This window comes from Nelumbo lutea, chromosome 5 (genome assembly GCF_056320005.1).
Source record: "Nelumbo lutea isolate HS-2025 chromosome 5, American lotus-T2T, whole genome shotgun sequence".
Lineage (NCBI taxonomy): Eukaryota > Viridiplantae > Streptophyta > Magnoliopsida > Proteales > Nelumbonaceae > Nelumbo > Nelumbo lutea.
In genome coordinates this window covers 52804068-52822233 of record NC_142688.1, presented here as the reverse complement: position 1 = coordinate 52822233, position 18166 = coordinate 52804068, and the positions used below count along the sequence as shown (strand labels likewise).

The 18166-nt window shown below is 34.9% G+C and overlaps 1 protein-coding gene across 1 annotated transcript; it reads left to right on the top strand.

Moving 5' to 3' along the window:
- The first annotated feature begins 7803 nt into the window (after nt 1-7803).
- Nucleotides 7804-8940, top strand: LOC148852418 (uncharacterized). The gene has a single exon (XM_088943891.1). The coding sequence runs from the start codon at nt 7804-7806 to the stop codon at nt 8938-8940; it is 1137 nt and encodes a 378-aa protein (XP_088800017.1).
- The last annotated feature ends 9226 nt before the right edge of the window (nt 8941-18166 follow it).

The window sequence follows — 18166 nt, the reverse complement described above, 5'->3', positions numbered from 1 at the left end:
TTAGGAATAATAGATATTTCTTTCATGTTCTTTATAGTGTGTAGACACTACGTACCAATAAAAGCATGATACAAGAAACGCCTACTCATGATGTGGGTGGGCACATGAGGTGGGTCTAGTTAAGTAGTTTCATTTGATGCGTGTAGTGAATGTGGGGAATCTTGTGTTTTTTTCCCTTCAATGTTAAAGAGGATGCATGAAAATGTGTAGAGTCCATGGGATTTATAGTTATATCTGTCAATTTGGTATTTGTTTAAGTTGTTTGAAGATTTGTTAACAATAACGGCTCGTTCTTTCATATTCTTTATAGTGTGGGACACCATAAGTGGAAAAGCACAATAAAAGAGAAGTCTAGTTATGACAGGGTGCCCCCATTGCATCATTGCCCCGAGCACAAGGTGGGGCTAGTAAGTGAGATTATTATTTTATTTAATTACTAGTTTCATTGAATTGTTCAATAACATGATGAATTTTTGTTTTTAATCTCTCATGTTTATAGGGGATGTGAAAAAAATGTGTACAAGAAAATGGATTTCGACTTTTATCTATCCAGGCCATAGTTGTCTCCATGTAGGAAAACGAACGTAGAGTTGCATAAAAAAATAAGTTGCTTGTGTGAAATTTTGGAAAACAAGGGCATCAACCCGAATGTGGTAATTAGGATAAAAAGAATAAGGTTCTACAGGTGAGTTGTGATGTGGTTGAGGAGGTTAGTCACCTAGATGATCCCCAAATGGACCTACTAACTAGTAGTATAATTCCCAACTATTCTTGTACCTATTGAGATGTGTATGTATACTCGTAGAGGCATGTTTGGTTAGAGGGAGCAACACCAAAGTTTCACCATTCCATGCCCCTGTGTCACAAGTGGCTCCTTGTGCCAACATGCACCATTTTCCATGTTCTAATGCCTTCGGAGTATAATTGAGTGTGTTCTGGGTGGGCTATCTATGTATTTTGTATAGGAGAATGCCAATGGTATTAATGTAAATACTCTGTATGATTTTTTACCATTTTGATGTTTCTTTCTATCACTCCCCCAAAAGCTTAACTTACTCTTTGAGGGGAGGTAGGTAGTTGAGTGGTGCCAATACCCTATAAAGATTAAGCACGAGGTCCCCTCGATACTAACTTGTTCGCTTTTGCTTTCCAACATTTAATGCAATACAAAGTGTCTTTTGACTAACTTGTGTGCCTTCTTGTTGCATTTTGTGTATTTTTGCTTGCGTTCGTAAGCTTACTCAACCCAACTGAACACCATACGGGGCCTCGTCAACTATTCCCATGATAGTTGGTATCAGAGCAGGTTGCTTTTCAACGCATTATGGCCCTTGCACAACGACACTAGTAGTGGCATAATAAAGCACAATAGGTAAGTCACTGATGAGATACGGCTTGGGCTTACCCACACCTAGGAGACCAATGAAGCACTAGGCAATGAAGCCCTCATAGAAAAAGCCCCGAAGGGCTGTACATCCAAGTCGAGCAAGTATGACAAGTCACTTGACAAGCTTGCTACCTTTGGCACACACATCCGTTGTTGTAAGGTGACATTTGGGGAAATGCATGATCGATGGAAGAGATCTACCTCAATGTTAAAACCATTGGGAGCTCCATGGTGGAGCTAGAAGCTTGCTTGAATGGCATCTGAGTGAGATCCAAACTCCTGAATGGCACCCTTAAGGAAGTTCTTGGTGCATCATCTCGACAAGAAAGGAGCTCATCTAGATCCAGCCAACATCCAAAACCAGGTCAACAAGATGAAAGCCGAATGGTTAATATGGAAGAAAGTCATGCCTACACCCATAGCTGTTGAAGCACAATTAGAAGAAATGAAGAGAGAGTGGTTGGCCATGAAAGCTTCCATGACTGCCCATATTGACCTCCAAGATCAATTAGATGACATTAGGGGGGATATGACCCTTCTAAAGAGAACAATGGCCAGCACACCTAGCCCCTCCACAACATTGGCCCCTGTTCACGTGAAGATTCAAGAGCCCACAACTTATGTTGGTTCCCAAGATGCTCGAGAGGTGGACAACTTCTTGTGGCAAATGGAGCAATATTGCCTTGTCGTTGGCATTGGTGATGTTACAACTCAGATTCGTACTACAATCTTGTATTTGACTAATATTGCTATGTTGTGGTGGTGCAGGCGATGCCAAGACATTGAACGGGGCACGCACACCATTAACATATGGGTTGATTTCAAGAGAGAACTAAAGTGACAATTCTATCTTGAGAATGTGGAGTACCTCTCCTAGAAAAAAAGATGAAGGGATTCAAGCACGGGGACTCACTCCATGAATACATTAAAGAGTTTTCAGCCCTTACCTTGCATTTTTCATATATGTTTAACAAGGATCTATTGTTCAACTTCATGGATGGACTGAAGCCATGGGTTGAACTGGAGCTCCAACACCGCAACGTGCAGGACCTTGCCACATCAATGGCAGTGGTAGATCAACTCATTGAGACGAGCTTGTTAGATGACAAAGCCCCCAAGCCAATCAGCCCATGTGCCTCAAGATTGAGTGGGGGAGCAAATCAAACATGCCCTCCATACGACAACTTCAACATCAACAATCCAACAAGACAAGACCATGGGAAAAAGCCACAAGGAAAACAAGGTCCCCAACACTAGTACAAGCTTAGGACCACTGGGCCCCCACGTTCTTGCTTTATCTGTGGGGAGAAACATTGGGTTTGGGACTACCTGACAAAGAAGAAGGTCAATTCCCTTGTTGCCAAGCTCAGTGATAACAAGCAAAGTGATGAGGAAAAGTTTGTGCAAGTACCAAGAGTAGGAGCCATGTAAAGAAAGAGACCAATCCCAAAAGGGGCTAAAGTATGTAGATGTTCTCCTCAGCAGGAAGCCGACTTAGGCCTAATTGATATAGGGGCCTCCCACAACTTTATTTCGGTCATCAAGGCCTGACGACTAAACCTGAACATTACCAAGGAGACAGGGTGACTCGAGGCCATGAATTCTAGTGCCAAGGCAATTGAAGGCATGGCCCACGGGGTTGATCTTCAAGTTAGGCCTTGGACAAGCAAGATTAACTTATCTATGGTACCCCTATATGACTTTCAAGTTGTTTTAGGAATGGATTTCTTAAAACTGGTGAAAGCAGCACTCATGCCTCACATCAACTCACTGTGCATCTTAGACAAGCACTCCCCTTGCATGGTACCAATCATGACTTCCACTAGGGTCCACGAAAGCAAGTTTCAATACTACAGCTTTTCCATGGTTTCATTATAAATACTTAGTATGATTTTTCACCATTTTGATGTTTCTTATTGTCACTCACACAAAATCTTAACTTATTCTTTGAGGGGAGGTAAATAGTTGAGTAGTGCCAATACCGTGTAAAGGTTAAGCACAAGGTTCTCTCGACCAAACTTGTGCACTTGTGCTTGCCAACATTTAATGCAATACAAAGTGCCTTTTGATTAATTTGTGTATTTTCTTGTTGCCTTTTGTGTGTTATTGCTTGCATTCATAGGCTTACTCAACCTAGTCGAGCACCACATGATGCCTCATCGACTAGCCCCATGACACCTAGGCAGCATGAATAGGTTCCCAATGACGAATTTGATGCCTCATCTTGCCTCAATAGGTGATGTAATTAATTATTGTTAATTTATTTTTATTCAAAGGGGTAAGCTATTTATCATTAACCTTGTTGGCATAGATACCTGTTGGTCCATTGATTTGGGCAACTTTCAAATGGAAAATTATGGTGTCATAAAAGGACTTAAAGGATATCGAGGCATTCTTGCATGGTGAAATCAGGGAGTACTAAATTTTGTATACTATTAAAGTAATTTATTATTAATCGAATCATGTTCTATATATCTAGCATATGGATTTATCTTAGCAATGTGTACGTTTGGAAGGATAAGGAATTATTGTTGACCCAATACAACCTATGCTTTCTCCTTGTTATCGATTAATGGTGTTTGTGTGAAGAAGTAATACCCAAAAATACACCATTTGTGTGATAACAAGTCATTTGTTTGTAATTAAATTAGCCAAAAGTGGAAAACATTTGCTCATCAAATTATTAATGCTTGTGGTTATATTTTGAAAGTGAGATCCAACAACACTTTGTAATTTGTTTATATGCCAACGTTTGCAAATATAAGTAGTAGTGTTTATTTGTGTGAGAGAAATGGATAGAAATTGTTTTTTGAAGTGAGAAATAAATGGTATGTAATGTTTACTTTGTCATTTGGCAGTCATTTGTCATTGATATGGTCCAAAAGAAGTTCCAATATTATAACTTAATCAAAGCTGTTGTGTAAGATGCATTTGCTTCAAGAATGATATGTAATGTTTACTTTAATACTTAGTTACATGTGTATACTAAGAAAACAAAATGAAACTCATTTGGGATTACCATTGGGTTGACAACAACAATACTACAAGTCTTACCTTGAGTGCTTTGTGCATGACATAAGCAGGTAGTCGTTTAAAGCAACCTTGTAGATTCCACAACAAAAAGGGTGTGGGTACAACCAACTTATATGTGAAACTCCTTTGTGGATTATAAGTTAGCTATCATAATTTTAATTCCTGCAATGGATATGTCTGTGGAGTTTTCATGATGAAGTTCATGGATTGATTGGTGAGAGCTTCATGTTTTGACATTTGTGTGGTTACTCCCTATAACCATTAATGTTGAAATTCACAATATCAATTCGTTCATTATATTGAATTGTTGTTGGCTAATATAAGAGATATAAGAGGTTGGTGCCTAAACTCTTGACATGTTGAAAAAAAGTAAAAAATACATAATCCTATACTCTTGTTCTTGTACATGTATATGCCAAAGAACACAATAATGAACTCAATGATTAAAACCCTACTGTTCTTCAACCCTTCAATAACTACATGTAGGAAGACTTCAAAGCCTTCAAACAACAATCCTGATCAACTACCAAATTTCTGAAGCTCTTCAATATAGTTATTTAGATGAATCATTGAGTTGCCTTTATAAGATTAGATTGTGGGAAATGTCCATAAAAAAAATTGCATGGCCTAGGGTATGTTGCCTTGAATACAATCAAATGCAATGTAGGTCAGAACCCCATCACTGTAATAAAGATATATAATACAATGTGAATTAACTAAATTGCTTATAAAACTAATCGGGTAGTTATAAAATATCCTATTCAGATTAAAGAATATTTTTGGTACACAGATCACAACTCTCTTTCCACATTTATAATAATTTGGCTTGTATTTAAGGTGCCTAATATGTTAATTGTCACATGTGGACTAAGAAGAAGACATCCCTACACACCATGTGAATATTCATTGCAAACCATTCTAACTGAAGTAAAAAAGCTAAATAATAGATGATACAAATGAATGAAAGACATTACAATGAAAACGGTTAAAAAAACCACATTGATGCAAGAAGGGAAACAACAGGTACACAACCTATAACAGGTTAGGGAAAGAGTATGAAAGATATGAAGGGAATCAACATAACCTTAGAACCTAATGCTTTCAAGAATCGATAATAGCTATTCGTCCAACATGAGAGCCCTTCTTTGTTCGTTCAGTACTGAAGAATCCTTCGTTCGCTCAATAGTGAAGAACCCTTCTTCCTTATTTGAAGAAGAGGAATGAACCCTAACTTTTAATATTTAAAAAACAAGAATAAAATGGTCTCAAAAATCTTATAAAGGGTAATTTTACCATTTTGTAAATATTTAAAAGGAAGTTTCTTAAACTACTCTTATGATTTAACTAATTGACTAAGTATATCCCTGCTGTTTGACTATCATCTAATGCTACCCCTACTGTTTCAGAAAATTATCATTACCATTAAAAATTAATGGAATGGTTGAAATGTCCATTTTGCCCTTAAGTCAAATTGAAAGCTCCTCTGGTTCTTATTATTCTTCCTCGGTTTGTCTTCGCCGTCCAGGTCTAGATCTGGGTTTCTTCATCTGAGATGAAGTAGGCAAGTATGGAAGTACTTTGAACATTACAAAACAACACTAGCTTCTCTCTCTCTCTCTCCCCGTCCCCTTCGTTCTCTCTCCCTCTCGCCCTTGTTTTATCACCACCGCCGCTATTGCAAGTTGCAGTTGCGGTGGTGAACCCCTCCACGTTTGGCCACTCTCTCTTTCTCTCTCCCTCCCCTTCATTCTCTCTCCCTCTTGTGTTTTTTTCATCATTGTTGTTACAACAATAGCGGATCCCTCCATATCCGACCTCTCTCTCTCTGTCCCCTTCGTTCTCTCTCTCTGTCTCTTCGTCCCCTTCATTCTATCTCCCTCTTGCCCTTGTTTCATCACTGCCAACCCCTCCACATCCATGCTTGAACCCTACAGAGTGGAGTTGTCTGGAGCTCATCATCTTTCTAAGGCCAATTAAATGCTTAGAAAACATTAAAGCCATACATTTGCAATGTTGATAAGTCTGGAGCCAAATATACTATAACAATCCATGAATAGTTGATTTCCTCTATGGATGGACTAGAGATGCTCTCTCCAAAAACCAGAGTGGGGTTCAGGCTGTGTAGTTGGTATCGTTCTTCGGAAGATTGTCGATGTTTCCTTCTTCCGCCATTAACAAATTTCTTCTTCTTCTTCTTCTTCTTCTTCTTCTTATTCTCTCTCTCTCTCTCTGTCTCTCACTCTCTCTCTCTCCTATCAATGAAAATCACCGCTACTGCTGCAACTTCCAACAGCAGCGATGATCTTCTTCCTCCACCTCTTCCCCTCTTCGTTCTCCCTCTCCACCTCCCCTGTATAAATCTCATCTTAGATCTGAGAGATATTTAGATCTGTCACTACTAAAGCTTCCGCCTATATAAATTATATACCTCCATTCTTCTTTCTTCGACAACAAAACTCCACCTAGTTACAGTCGTCCTCAGGGCTCTAGTTATTGATGGGTATTTTTTTGTTTATTTTTACTTGATAAATCTACTTGGTTGCAGTCATCTTCTTTATTTACAAGATATCAAAGCAGGAAACGGTTTCATCACCGTCTTTTCCCTCTTGCCCTTGTTTCATCACTGTTGACCCCTCCACATCCATGCTTGAACCCTACAGAGTGGAACTATCTCTGTAGGTAGCTGTTTCGAAGAGAACCAATGAAAAGAGGGATAACTCTTTTTTGTCGTAAAGACATGTTTTCTCTTCACCACAGAGTGGAGCTTTTGGGTTTTCATTGATAGATTGGTAGAGGTGCCAATGGCTCTCTTGAAGAAGACGGTTAAGAAGAATGAGAAGAAAAAAGGAAGGGAGAGGAATGAAGGGTAAAATTAGGTTTTAAAAAAAATTATATATTACATGTGATACTAACGGTAAGGATATAACTAGTAAATTGTCACAAAAAGTTAGGGTAGCATTAGAAAACATTCAAAACAATAAGGGTATTAATCAATTAAAAAATTTGCCCACATTTAAATTGTACATTATGTCAAACAGTACATATAATTGACGGCTTGAATTGGCATGGCAATTTTCAAAGGTCAGGATTGACATGTTTTGAAGTTCGTAGAACAAAGTGAGACTCACCCAAACTACAAGTTACTAAAATGCAATTTTTATTACTTCAATTCTTGAGAACAGAGCGAGGTTTTTTATATTTTATCCTTTATTTAGAAATGTGCGTGGTTCGGTTTTTAATTTTAATTTTTAATTGATGTTAGGGTTCCCATGGTAGAACGAAGACCCATTTGAATTCAGAAAGCGTTTTCCATCAAAATCCTCCGGACGCCAACTCCATGAAACTGTAAGTTCTCTAAGAGCATCTTCTTTCAAACTCATACAATGTTTGGTTTTTTAGGTAAAAGATTACTTATTGCTAGGAGAAGGGACTCAACACCAGCTCTCAGATATCTTCATAATCCATTTCTCAAATCCATCTCTCACATTTCAAATTCAGAAAATGAGTCCTCTTTTACGGTTTCTTACCTGGTAAACTTTTGTGGTCTCTCATCAGAGAGAGCCCTTTCTGTTGCAAAGAAGGTCCGTTTGGAAGACAAGAAGAAACCAGATTCTGTGCTCAAATTCTTTGAGAACCACGGATTCAGCAAAACCCAGATCGAAAAAGTCATCACAAAGCGTCCATTACTACTTTTAGCCGACCCAGTAAAATCATTTGAGCCTAAAGTTCAATTTTTCAGACAGGTTGGAATATCAGGGCCCAACCTTGCTAAGTTCATCTCTTCAGACCCTGCCATTCTCACTAGGAGCTTAGAGAAGCAAATCATCCCTTCTTGGAATTTTCTCAAGACTTTACTTCACACAGACAATAACGTCATCTTAGCCATTTATCGCAACTGTGCCTCCTGGATTCTCCAATTTAATGCCCGGACAATGTTGGCACCTAAAGTCGAAATCTTGCTGAATCATGGTGTGCCTGAGTCCAATATCTCGAAATTTATCATGTTGTGTCTTGGTAGACTAACTCAGAACAACGACCGATTTAGCGAGTTTGTGAAGAAGATATGTGAAATGGGCTTTGATCCCTCAAGCACAATGTTTATTAAAGCCCTAGGTATAAAATCGGGGATGAGCACGGCTACATGGGATGCTAAACTTCGAGTTTACAAGAGTTTTGGTTGGTCAGATGATGAGATATTTTGCTTGTTCAGAAAGGGCCCTAATTGCATATCTATCTCGGAGGAGAACATCAGGACTAAGTTGGATTTCTTCATGAACAAATTGAACCTGAAGCCTTCAGTTCTCTCCAGAAATCCAGTAATATTTAGTCTTAGTTTGGAAAATAGGATTGTTCCAAGAATATCAGTTATTCAGGTTCTGCTCTCAAAGGGATTCATGAAGAAGAATGTTTCCCTTGGAACTGTATTAGTAATGAATGATATGAAGTTTCGAGATAAGTTTGTGACCAGGTACAAGCATGAGATTATTGATTTAATAAATGTATTCCAAGGTAAAATATGATCATCTTTGTGATTCCCCAAGCCTTTTCACATTTTAAAATTGTAGTATATTCAACTGAGTGATGAAGAAAGGAATGACTTTTTTTCATTCTTTATGGTTGATGATACTTGCTTTTTCTGAACATTCTGGCTTCATGGTAATTCCGGTGCTCATAAAAGTAACTGCTTTTTTCCCCTTTAAGGACAATTTACTTCATATATCCATGATGCATATAAAAGATGAAAGCAAAAGATATGAAAGGGTTTGTAGAAGTAAGCAAACTCATTGTTTAAAAAATTGGACTGGGCATTTGGAAAGGGCCCTGATTCCCAATTTTCTCAGATCAACCTGAAACAGACTTGCAATTTTTTCCCGAGTTTTGGTAACTCAGTAAGGAATCTTGTTTAAATAGAAACCCATTCATCTGGTTGGTCATTTCCAATTTTCAAAACATTGAGATATATTCTGAATATATTATTTAATAATTAACTTTTATTTTCCTAATTTGACGTGTCCAAAGGTTGGGCCACTGCACTCACTAGCCAGAATCAAAATCCACATTGTTTGGGTTACCTATCTTTCTAGCCACTTATTTTTCCTTATCTAGCCAAAGGTATTGCTTATGTGCTTTTCATTGTCAAAAAAATGTACACTCTTGATCCAATTTGGCAGGTTAGGATATTGAGAAGTGCTATCTAGGTATTAGGAATTAGTATATTCCCTATAATATTAAAGTGTTGATATTTCTTTAATTGGTTCTCTGTTTTGATGGATGATGAAAATGACTATCCCCAGGCATTTCATTTCCCATTAAATAAATGGAAAACATGTCTAGATTTGCACTTTTCTCCACATTTTCAGCCTCATTTTTTTTCCTGTGAACTGTTACAATGGAGTAGTTTTAACAAAATCCTTTTCCACTGCCAATTTCCAGTTCCACCACAACTGAAACACAACTTCAGTATTGAGTCAAAGGAGAGCATGAAAATGGCATGGATGAAAATATCAGAAAAGTGAATCTCTTTAGTAGGACGCACTCAATCTAGAGATTCCATGAAAGTGGCATGGCTTAAAATGCAAGAAAGGTGAGATTTTTTCTAATAAGATTTCCTTCATAGTTTAGGGGCTTATGCCAAGAGTGTCCATGAAGGTGGTATGTAGGAAAATTTAATCTTTGATATTGGATTACTGAATCCCATACCAAGGGCAATGATCCCAACTGAATCTTGCAGTCACTCTAGATGTTAACTCCTAGAGTTTGGTACAAGAGGCCTTGGGTTCTCTTGTCATGTTAGAGAGGCTAGGAGTTAACATCTAGAGTGACTGCATGATTCAGTTAATAGATTTGCAAACTCTTTAGAACTAACTACTAGGCCACTTAGCTAGAGATCTAAAAGAATGGAGTTGTATTGCAGAGCATCTTTCCTGGGATGGTTCTTGTTCTTGATCTTAGCTTTGTTTATTAGGTTTAATAGACTTATTGGGTCTTGTTTGTTCAACTAGAGGTACTTACTACCTCATTAGTTTTGCATTTTTTTTAATGACCTGATTGTTGGAGTAGTTGACTGTGTAGTTCTATTACTGTGCATTATCTTATACCATAGACAAAAGCCCTTGGAACATGATTGACAACCAATAAATTCTGTAGAGACATTTATCAAAAAAAAAAAAAAAACCTGTAGAGCCCTAGACAGGAACATGATTGTTGCTTCCTTTCTCTCAGCCTTGGGTTAGGATCTTCATCAAAACTCAAGTCTTTGTGAAGGAATTGACAAAGCTCATATAAAGAGTTCTAAGTGAATGATTTGGGAATTGTAATTGTTATGAAGTTATTGCTTATATACCGTTGAAAACCAGCAAGATTTAGAGATTCTGCTGATAAATGGTCTCATGGAAGGTAGTTCCACAAAAGTGGGAAGAAAGAATGCTATATAAAGAATATTGACAGTTGTGCTTGATCTTGTGTACATTTCATGTAGGGCCTTCAGGGTAATGTTCGTTCAGAAGTTCTTAGTCATAACATGGTTACCTTTATTTTATGAATGGATTATCAGAGATGGCTGTACATTATTTTCATTGTGCCTTATTTTTTTATTCCAGAAGGAGCATCTGTTGATTATCTAACCAAATTCTGATTGACAATCAAATGCCACGGGAGGCGTATATAGGAAATAATTGCAAGACTTTACATACCTTGTATTTGCAGTACAATGCTCTACATTCTGAGGCACTTACACAAATTTCCAAAAAAGATTGGAGGCTCCAAACTACTCTTCGTGTTATTAATGATGTTTTTGTGTATTATATTATATTTCATTGAGTTCAAAGACAGTTTCAGAGTACAGTTTTTGAGAAACAACATTTCATGAATAGGGTCAATCTGATGATACAATTCACACCAAAACAATGGATAATCTAAAACCACCCTTGGGGAGATTTTTTAACAGCATCACTAGGCAAAGACCTACATGTGGGATATGTAGTTTATTTGATACGCCTAATGTAGGAAATTTCCTATTTGTAGATGTGGTCTGCTTGATTAAACATTACTCCTGATTCATTTCTTCTTTTACTCATTAAAGAAGCAAGAAATTGGATTTTAAGCGAGACAACATGTGAATGCAACGGTTACTTGCTGTTGTTCATTCTGGTTGTTTTCTTGCATAGAAGTTCTTTTTTGTGAACCCTTGGGGTAACTATAGTGAAAAGCATGGGAAACTCCAATGGGACTTCTTAATGAAGGTCAGAAGGTTGAATTCAAGTTCCATATAGTTGACAAGAAATACTTACTATCCAATGTGATCAGGTTGTTTGAGGTTGGATATTTCAAAATGGACACTTGCTAGATGTGCAAGTGTTTCTAGAAATTTGCTTAGAGCTAGAGAACAAGAAAACTGTGGAAAATCATTCATTCATCCTAATTTGGTAATGTTATTCATTCATTCATCCTAATAAAATGTTTTCTTAAAGAGCAATTAAAACTATAAAATCGTTATTTTTTTGCGTGAAAACTAAGAATTTAAGACCTAACATAGGCGGCTTATAGAATCAGGAATGTAATATGTTTTTCATTACATTAGCTATGTGAAATAATGCAATTGAATGAAAAAAGAAATTAGAGGTTTTACATGCTTGGAACCCTCCACCTCCTGGTTTTATCAAACTAAATTTTGATAGCAGTAGCACGGGGAATCCAGGGCCTTTGGGTATTGGGGGGGTACTAAGAGATCAAAAATGTTATGTAATAGCTATGTTCTCTGGCCCAATTGGAGTGGGAGACTCTTTGAGGGTTAAGGTGTTAGCAACTTTGGAAGGGGTACAAAAGGCCAAAGACCTTAATGTCAAGAAACTAATTATAGAGGGAGATTATGTGATTGTAGTGGACCGGTTAAAAGAAGACACCCCTAAGATGTGGAGCTTCAGTAATGAAAAGAGAAAGTTCAAATGGCTAATCAAGGATATGGAAGTTCAGTGTACTTGGGTAACGAGAAATGCCAACTCCTTTGCTGATGGATTAGCTAGGCAAGGGGTTAATAGGATTTTTGGGTTTTGGACTTAGTTGTAATTGTTGTTTTTATCAATTTGGGTGCATTCCCTACTTCTGGGGAGTTAAGATACTGTAGCTCCTTTTCTTTGTAATTTTAATTCCACTTAATGAAATATGTGGTTATTGATAAAAAATATATTTTATATGTTTGATTTTATTTTTAAATTCTCATTTGAATATGTTTTACATCTTATATTTATGTATTTTAATTTTAGATAATAGGTTTTTTAAAACATTATTTTAAATTTTAAGTATATATCTTTTATTAATATTATGTTTAATATTTTTTAATATTTCTTAATATTTTTTTGATTTTTTTGGCTTTTTTTTGAATTTTTTGACTTTTTTCTATTTTTTAGCTTTTTTTTTGTATTTTTGTACCTTGCTTCAAAAAGGCGTGCACCTCGCCTTGCGCCTTGTGCCTAAGGTGCAAATTGACCCCTACGCCTTTTTTGTGCCTTAAACTTTTAAAACACTGATCTAGGTGACAAAGCGCCCTTGGAGGCTCGCATTGCCTAATCACCAAGCAGTTTTCTATATGTTATAAAAAACTTTTATATTCATAATTTTTTGAGGTTATAATTATAAAAGACATTTTAAAACTAAAATATTCATTTTGTGTTCATATACTAATTTCTTTTTACTATTTTCTTATTTGTTAAGGTTTAATCAATACAAACATAGCTAAATGTTGTATTGAACCCTCAAAGACTTCAAAACCTGAAGGTCCTGAACCAATAAGGAATGATATAAAATGTTATCTAAGCAACACATTTTCTTTTTTTACTAATTTCTTCTTCTTCCACCTTTTTCTTTTCTTCTTTTCTTATAACAGAAATAGGGGTTCAGCCCCTATATTTTTTGAATTTTCTTTTATTTCTTCTCTTTCTTCTCATGAATATGTTGGGATATGTTGATTTTCTATACTTGAACATAAAGTTTATACTTGTGAAAATTATGGATATTTATTAAAGAAATCCATCGCCTAGGCGACTAGGCGACAAGGTGCCCCCCTGTCGCCCAGCCTCACATTGGTGTCTTGAAAACTATGAGTCTGATCAAAGAAGACCAGTCAACATTCTCCAAGGACTAGTCACTAGATCTTAGCTTGTTGTACATCAGGAGGGATCCATAGATGATTACAGCTAAGTAATTTAGTGGGTGTTTTGATTCTTTTTAAGATTGTAGTATGGATTGATCCACATAATACTGAGGATTGGTCCGTCCTATCTCACAATTTCTCATGTACACTTAATATTGTGGATCAGTTCATATCACAATAATGACGATATATTCAAACATTTTATAAAGTTCTGCAATATATGACTAAGATTTTTTTTCTCACAACACATCTATACCATCCACACTGCAGTCCTAAACACTTACAAAAGTGTGGAGTAGTGAGCGGGGCTCAGAAGATTAATCCACACACACTACTCATTTTCTCAGAGCACTCAATGTTTTCCTTTGGACAGTAAAATAACAAGTAATTTTGAATTGGGTTGATGCCTATGCCAGGTTTGGACTGATCACGGAGGCTTATTGGTCCTAATTTATATGATGTATGTTAGGTAGGGTTCAGGCAACGCTAGGGTTGGGATAGGACCATCCGGAGATTTGAGGTGAGGTCCAGCTCAAGGTCTGAAAACTTGAGTCCCGTTGGTGTAAAATTTCAGATTTAGGTTGTCCAAGCTTGGGTCGTGCCCACTCAACTTCCATTTGTAGAGAAGGATAGGATGTAGGAACCTCTGTTTTTGTCCCCCAAAAAAGAAGGTTAAAACTTAGGCCCCATTCGTTTTTCGGTAAGTTACTTATCCGGGTAAATGTAGTTTATCTGGGTAAGTTTTTCTTAGGAAGCACTTACCCAGATAAATGTATTTACTCTTGTTTTTTTTTTATTTTCCAAGTAAAAAAGAAAATGACCATTTTAGTCATAAAAATCCATTATTAAATGGGACATTTTTTTCTCATTTAAGTGTTGGAATCTTTTCCCCCATATGGGAAAGTTATTTACCCACCTAGGATATGGGTTTACCTAGTTAAGTGATACCTAGAAAATTAAACTTTCCTTGGTCCCCACATTGATCTGAAAAAAGAACATGGTAAAAAAGAATGCCCCCGTAGAGAAAAAAAAAAAAAAAAAAACATAGAAATGAAGTTGAAGTAATGGAAATCCTTATTCCCATCCCACAAAATGAAATGGAAAAAAGAAAAAAAGAAACTCAAAATGAAGGAGAAGAAATTGATGTCTCTATTCAAAAAAAAAAAATAAAGAAAGAAAGAAAAGAAAAGAAATCATAAAAATAAGAAAGCTTTCTAAAATGAAAGGGCAACTTTAACAAAAACAAAAGTGAAAGGGGCAAGGCCTCTTTCTGAAGTAAGAAAAAAAAAGGGACGGATGAAGTTTAGCATATCTACAATCACTCACTCTTCCTAGGGCTGCAAATGGTATGTTTGTCCAAATTCAAATTCGAATCAAGTATCAAAAAATTCAAATTTGGATTTAATCCCATTAGGATGGCTGGAATTTCATCTGTTTATTTTTTTCAATAGATCCACACCTATCTAATTTGATAATCTGATTTGATTTCAATTCATTTTGTTCATGAAATACAATATCAAAGTTATTTTTTGTTAATTTTATTAATGATGTATAACATTTCAATATCTTATTGTATTCTAAATTAAATTTGAAACTAATGGATAAGATCCGATTTGAATTTGAATAAATAGAATCAAATTTGGATATACCTATATCCAAATTGGTTTCTTTGTATTAGGCGCCCTAATAACTCTTTCCTGCCTTGAAGCTCTAATTAACTCTTTCCTGAGGCTGAAGTATTTAAATTCAAGAGTTCCAACTATTCTAGGGCAATGACTTGTGTGTTGATTTAACCCTAGTAAGACAAGACTTATATAATAAGCATGTTAGTCTACAAAGGTGGTCAGTTGATACGGTCACTGGCTTGTTTTAATAGAGACTTGGGATCTTTTGTCTATCAAACTCTAATTCTATGGATGGCATCCTCATCTCTCCCTTTTATGAATTATTATCAGACCAAGATCCAATAATATAATATAGCAAAGGTTACCAGGTTATCTCTTGCTCTCCAATCTCAAATGTGCTTTACTTTACACTGCTTGATCAAACAAAATAGGAATTAGAAATTGGTTACTGAATTATATAATCAGGAATATCTCCATAATACTCAAGACCATATTGATGAAAGTAGTGATGGTATCTCCTGAAAGTAAAAGCTCTATGAATATTCTTAAAACATGGGCGTCCAACCGCACATTCAGAACATCTTCCCATGAATTTAATACATATGTACAAGACATACTCCTCATGTGCGATTGGATGTTGTGCTCTCAGACTTTTTGCTTTCTGGAGATCCGGGCTCATGAAAGCAATGCTTTGATTTGCAACCTTTGTGCATTGACACTAATTAGTATTTCTTCATTGAATCAATTTATTATTAGTAATGTTAATTTTTTTGGCACTCTATTCTCTCTTAGTGCTTTTTTGATGAGTCAAATCAAGAAAATGGCATGAAGGAAAAGCGAATTACTTCAAGCAATATCAAAGACAAAAACAGGTATATTAATATTTTATATTACAAAATATATTAAAATTCTATTTCTATATTTTTTATATCTAACTTATTCTCATAATGTAAATTTTTATTAAGAAAATTTACATATTTTTCTCTCTTTTAATAATTTGTCACCTATTATTCTACCAGTTAAAAAAGCAGTAAATAAGCCCATCTATATACATCTTAGAGCAAGGTTTAGCTGAAGGAGATGGCTGTTCAGGTTTCATGTTAGTAATAAAATAAATGGGACCCAACCTTTTACAATGGGGCCCATGAATTTATTATTGGTGTGGAACTTCATCATTGATTCCAATTAATCTAAATTCTACATCTTAAGGCTTTCATGTTATATGACCTGAGTATCCTAATTTATTGTCATAAAAATCTATGTATTAGTCTTTGAAAATCAATCAAATAAACAATTTTCCTTATTGGTCATAAAATGTTGTCTCTGGTAATATGAGGTTGCTATACGTGGTAATGCATCTTCCTATTGCAAAAAAAAAAAAAAAAAAAAAAAAAAAAAGTGGAATTATGTAAATACCCCTAACAAGATATGACTGTCTTAAGTTGAAGAGCTGAGAAGAATAAGAGGCATACCGATAAGGGCATCGGATGAAGTGGTAAAAAAATGATGAGGATTTAATGGATTAGACACTAAACAAAGCAGAATGACAAGAAATTCACGTACCCAACTCCACATATTTGCAACAAGGTTTAGATGATGGTGATGATGAACATTTAGGAGAGATTTTTTATAGTGATTTTTTTTTGAGTTTAAAAAATATATCAAAAATAGTTCTAATAAAAACAAAATCAGCTTATTTGAAATCAAACACGACAAACCGTGCTCTTATAGTAAATGTGCATGTGTTTTGTACATGGTAATTCTAGGTGATGATAATGATAGTAATATGTTTTTAGTTTTTGTTATTTTATTATTAATCGGATGTAGATTGAACATTCAAATAGGATTACATAAACACCTCATCCAAATATATGATAATCGGATCAAGTTGTGAAGTTTCAAGTATCATTGGTAAGTCTACTTTATTGGTTAGATTCTTCTTTTTGTATTATTTAATCTTTTTTATGTATCTTTTTTCATTCATTTATAAAAAAAATGTAAGATTTAAATAGAGAGAATTGAATGGGATAAAAATGTGTACTCCAATTTACAATTTAGACCTCATAAATAATAGAGACTAAATTCAAAAATGAGTATTTAGTGAAAAGAATATTCCACAATCTTATTCATATTTTTAATAGTAGTGTAAATATAAAATTATAGATGTATTCATTTTTTCTATAACTTTTTTTTTGTATTTATGTATATAAAAATAATTCGAATATTTCACATTTACTTTTTGTATAATATGATAAATATATGATATTATACATGTGCATAAATGTTTTCTTTGAAAATTTTATGTATTCTTTATTGTTTTTCTATTTTTATATTTTATTAACTTTTATTATTTGTTTATGACATTAAAGGTTAACATGTTTGACCCAAAATATTAATTATTGATCTTTGCCAAATAGTAAAATAATTTCATTTTTGATCAGTTCTAAATTATATATTTCATTCTCATTACCAATAAAAATTAATTCTTGTTTATTACACTTATTTTCTTAATTAATTAATAAAAATATCATAAATGTGTCTAATTTTTTTTACATTTTTTGTAAGTTTCTATATTTATTTTTATTTTAAAACTTTTATTACCTAACTACGACTTAGTAGGTTGATCAATTTGATTCGGAAGGTTGAATTTCTTAACCACCACTTGGATTAAAAATGGTTTTGTTTTTGAACCATTTTTAAAATATATGGGTTTATAATATTAAAAATATTGATACAGATCTAATTTAATAAGAGAAACTGAGAGTTAATAATTTAAGTATAAATCTTAATGAAAGATGATTAAATGAGGTGGGAAATAATAATTGAAGTTACATTTTCAACTTTACCATTAGATATGGACTAAATACACAATTATGGGCATTTAGTAGCCATTAAAGCTGGCATTAAAAATGTAACAAAATGGTTTTCATACCCCTTTTCAAACAAAGAAGTATTGGGTAATTTTAGTCCAAA